Consider the following 4,938-nt stretch of genomic DNA (forward strand, 5'->3'; position numbering starts at 1 on the left):
TCGGCTGAATCAAGCAGAAAGCCCAGCAGTAGTAACTCCAGTAGCGGGAGTAATAGCCGATCGGGAGGTAACAGCCGACGACCTGTAAGCAGCCGACGCAAGAAAGAAACGAGCTAGTTGTAGTGAGAAGCGAATGGCAAATGGCATCATGATGTTAAGTAAAAGGAGGGGTCTTTTGATCGTACACTTGTTCTTCCTCTTTAGTCTCGGCAATATTGATGTTGCGACTCACACAACATAAGTCAGATTTCGTAAAGGTTGCGAACAAAGTGCCAATAATCTAGCTCGTCTTCGTTACTTGCCATTCTTTGAGCAAGTAGAACTTCCACTACAAACTCTCCCCATGATTTTTCTGGTCGATTGTATGGGTTTACACCACGAAGCACATGTGGTGCTGTACTGGCGCGGTCATTCAACTCCATGGAGTCACTTACAATTGGTTGCTGAGAGCATAACTCATTGCGAGTCGATCGCTGCATAGGTATGTCACCACTTTGCATCCCGTAAGTCGACGGCGGTTGATCTGCAGTATCTCGATGGGGAGTAGCTACTTGTTTTTGGCCGAACAATTGTAGTCCAGAGGCTGCTTGATCCAAGCGATGATATCCACCGATAGCTGAGAAGTCGGTGTGCTTCTGTGCTCTCACATCTTGAGAGTATGAAAGATGCGCTTGATTTGCGGCTGACTGTTGTTTTGGTAGCATTTGTTCTTGATTTGTATCTATCTGAATAGAAGGCCCAGCATTCCTCGTCTCATGGCCAAAATTATTGCCAGTCCACCGCAAGTTGTCATTATTGAATCTTGAACCATGATACGACTTGTTGACATTCAACTCTGTACTTTGATTCCGCTTTATTACCAACCTTGGACGAGTGTCATTTGGAATGCCCAAAGAAGGATCTGTGAGAGGCATTATTCTCCTCTTACCTGGCGCGAGCGATTCGTCGGCTCTCTCAATAGCGTTATCAGTCAGCTGATCTCTCTGTATCGGACGCAATAATTTCAAAGGCTTCATTAATGGAGTCGAATCTGACTTCCACCTGTCATGACTCGTCTTTCCGTTAGTTCTATGCGGATCAATGAGCATGACGATTGCTAAAGGGAGATATTTCGAAGCACGAAAGGCGAATTCCTCGACCGTGCGGTCACCAATGTTGTATTTGGTATCTATTGTCTTCATAGTCTCCACAAAAGATAAGAGCTGTGCAGACCAGCGCATTGCAGGACTTCGACCCTCAACAATACGCCGCATCTGAGCACCTAACTCGCGCATTTCTATCAACGACCATTGTGCGAAGCCATCAGCAGTACGCATCGAACTACTAATTTTCATACTGATGCTATCTGTACGCAAAGCCGTGAGCATAGCAACACTTGCGGCTTGCGATTTGCATGGCCAATTGCGCTCCCGGCAAATGGCTGAGTAAATCATGAACGTTTCGTCATGCCAGCTCCACGCAATATCCCCACGATAGCCTACCCATCCCTCATCTACTTCTAGTAGAAGTCGCGCACCTTCGGCTGTCCAAGGCTCGTCGAGTAATGTGATAGACCCGCCAGCCGCAGGTGGTGCGGTCGCCATTTTGCTTCAATTTGGGTATTTGTAAATCATTGGAATTGGCTTCTTAGACAAATGTCGATGGAACAAATTGAATTTTGAAGTATAATTTTATGATAAACCGTACCTCAGCAATAAGAGCGAAGGAGACAAAAAGTAATATTACCGCAAACTGAGCACTGAATCTATTAGCTGCCCCAGAGCTTAGTGTCTGATAAAGCCTACAGCACGCGCTTGACATGGCTTACACGACTCCTTGAAAGGGGTGACGTTCTAAAATTTACCCAGAGCTCAGTGTCTGCGTGGCTAATTCAATCGTCTATGGCGTATTCCAACCTCCCGCACCCCGACCGCATTTGCAAAATTAAGCTAGATGCATTTAATTCGATTCTTCAAAATGTCAGGCTGTACGCGGAAGGTCTCGATGCGAGTTCAGAGACTACCATAAATACGGTGAATTTATCTGATTTTGGATAAGGGTAAGCCGCCGCAATTCACCGACTCATAAAGTCCGCGTTAACTAATGCACAGAGGTTGATTTTCGTGTTGCTAGTTATCTGGCTTTGCTCTGTTACCACTTTTTAGCATTCACTTATCTAGACTTCATACAATGTGCTATATATCCAGTGACATCTTTACTCAATGTCGCAGTACGGGACTCTTTTTTTGTTGAATGCCGGATCCCCATCATCTCCAATACTCTTTAGTACCTGTGAATTTTGCAACTACAAAGAAATGTACAGTTGGAAGTTGCTATATAATATCTTATTACACGACTCTACCTACTCGGCCCTGACTAAGATACTACATTGCTTATATCCGCTGGGGTATTTTTTCTTGTTCTTCTTGTACGAGTCGCCATCCCGAAGTCCATTTTTGGCTGTAGTCGTTAGAATTTAGCATGCAGCCGACTTTTCGTGCATATCTGGATTGATTACGATTTTGTCCGCTGAGGGGCTTGAACTCGCACCACAGCTCAAAAGCACTGACCACCTGACCCACGCCACCGGGTTTACACAGAAATGTATAGTGAATTATGTATAATTTTACGAAGTTGCATTGTTACAATTATACGCCACTAAGATGTGGGTCATACTGAGGCTTACAGCTGCTGATTTTATGACATCGCGCAAAAGCGAAAGCTCAACGAACAACTATTGTGCGTTCACTATTTGCACTCTACCGTCTCAGATTCGAAAAGCATATTCGCATCAGGAGTCCTCGTCATCTTACCATGGCTTCCGAGAAAGGCGAGTCGGTGAAGAGGCCAGTGTCAAATTTGAAACGAGACGGGCCATTCGTCACTGGTAAGCGCGCTGCAATAGACGACTCTTTTTTGCCTTCCATGAAGGCAAGGACCGAGCGATTGGCAACGGAAGTAGAAGAACTCTGCCGATTCGGAACCTCGAACTTGCAGTTTTCTTCCACATCATAAAATACCGGTAACATCGCTGGTTAACCGCCAGATTACGCTCCATCTACATGGATATTGACCGACTTTTGCTCATCGAGCGATGCCAGCAGAAAGACACTGCCGTTGCTGGCTTTTGCGGCATATTCACTCTCTAATATAGCGTCTATACCATAATGAGCCAAATTTCGAGCGCATTTTTGAAACTACATCAATATATTACGTTTCCCATGCGGTACTAAATTGTGTCGCTTCACATGGGTAAAATTGAGCTTAGCTACAAGGAATGACTAGCTTCGACATCAGCCGAGCGCATCGCATGCAAATAGAACGTTACGTTGGTCCGTAATATGAACAGAGCAATCCCACAGTGTAGCACAAAATGTAATTGTATGCTTTTCGACAGGATTTAAGTGCAGCTCAAAATATGTTCGCTTTGACCGTGAAAGCTCCGATAAACCATGTCCACAACTTGGTCTATCAGACCGCCGACGCTCCATTGTTGGCGATGTCGGTGTCTAATTTGTTCTACACCTCATTACAGATTCATCTTGCCTCTGACACAGGTGAGCTGTTTTGAAATAGGTAACCCTCAGCCATAGCGTCGCGCACTTGGCGCATGGTGCTAAATCTCATTAGACAATTTTGCTAGAAATTAAACTAAAGTGTAGCCGACCTAAAATCTGCGAGCTGTCCTCTCACCTAGACCAGAGCCACTTTGGGGTGAAGTCAATGGAGCTCATGGGATAACTTTATAAGTATTAATACACGGGGTTAAGTTTGTTAAGTCATGCACTGCTTTATCTACGGTAAACTCAGTGAGTGATTCATATCGCTCCAGCACCTGCCTAAACTTTACTTCAGAATGCGTCTAGCGCATTCTGCCTGACCATCTGTCTATCGATGATCCGTGGCAGACTTGTCTAATTTGGTGCCAAGCACCTGAAGCCAACTTGACCAGAACTTTGCTACAAAGCTCAGATACGGATGTGAAAGGACGGCTACTCGTAAACCATGCTGTCACAACCCCCAGCTCGGCTGTTTTCCCATTGGTAAGAATGTCGCTGACGGCAGCAAGACTGTTTAGATGACCTAATAATACCACGATCTTAGCAATCTTGGATGGGTACACCGAAACCGCAAGTCATTACTAATGTGCTGCAAACACTCTGCCAGCATTGGCAGACTACAAAAACATGTGGTAAGGTCTAACGCAGAATGATGGTTCGTATACGTGCACACATATTCTAAGTGCTTACTCATTTGTATATGGTAAATGGGTTACCCCATAACTTCCCGCTCGATGCACTCACTGCCGCATCACTGATGTCCTTGATCCCTGTCGAGTTAGCCGAGAGCGCAGTACAGAGATCGCTCAACCATGCCGCTCTGCAGCACATCTATTCCAAAATCGCCGACTAAGTCAAAACGGTGCTGCATTCAGCTTGTTAAATTCTATTTATTGCGAACAGGCGGCGTCAAACGGGATGATTTACACTATTTCGCAAACCGCACTTCTTGCTTTTCACAAAGAAAGAAACAATGAGCTCATTTTGTCCTCATGATATACTGTTGACGTGTTAGGCAATATTTGGTCTCAAAAAATGTTATGTCGCCCGGATACCACACTTGCGGTGGGAATCTTGCCACGTCGTTGTGTAACTTCTTTCAGAAAAAATAAATAGGACTCAAAGACTCCTCGTACTCATTAGTATCCTCAGGAAAAAATTCACATGACAGACCATGAGTACAGCTTCTCTATAGGCTTTGTCACCACCAATTTGGCGTTTTGCCGTTCGTGCATGCATCCCCGGGAATAATGTTCGAGCTCCTTTGCTTCGGGTAGGGAGGTGTTCTTTGGGCTACACTTTTTGCCATAAACCCGTGAATTTTTAATTATTTGGACACTTTTTGGTAAAGAAAATCAAAAATGTAAATTCTTTCAAAAGAGTGACATTTTTAAGATAA

The 4,938-nt window shown here is 44.7% G+C and overlaps 2 protein-coding genes across 2 annotated transcripts; one reads left to right on the forward strand and one right to left on the reverse strand.

Annotated features, from left to right (window-relative positions):
- Positions 1-242: 242 nt before the first annotated feature.
- PHALS_01197 (uncharacterized protein) lies at positions 243-1,583 on the reverse strand (the record flags this gene model as incomplete). Its single annotated transcript, XM_024731015.1, has 1 exon — positions 243-1,583. One exon carries the CDS (start codon positions 1,581-1,583, stop codon positions 243-245), a length of 1,341 nt encoding a protein of 446 aa, XP_024581235.1.
- A 297-nt stretch (positions 1,584-1,880) lies between these two features.
- Positions 1,881-2,232, forward strand: PHALS_01198 (uncharacterized protein; the record flags this gene model as incomplete). The annotated part of the gene is made up of 2 exons (XM_024731016.1): positions 1,881-2,012; positions 2,113-2,232. 2 exons carry the CDS (start codon positions 1,881-1,883, stop codon positions 2,230-2,232), a joined length of 252 nt encoding a protein of 83 aa, XP_024581236.1.
- Between the last annotated feature and the right edge of the window lie 2,706 nt (positions 2,233-4,938).

This window comes from Plasmopara halstedii (assembly GCF_900000015.1).
Source record: "Plasmopara halstedii genome assembly, contig: Scaffold_1343, whole genome shotgun sequence".
NCBI classification, from domain to species: Eukaryota; Oomycota; class Peronosporomycetes; order Peronosporales; family Peronosporaceae; genus Plasmopara; species Plasmopara halstedii.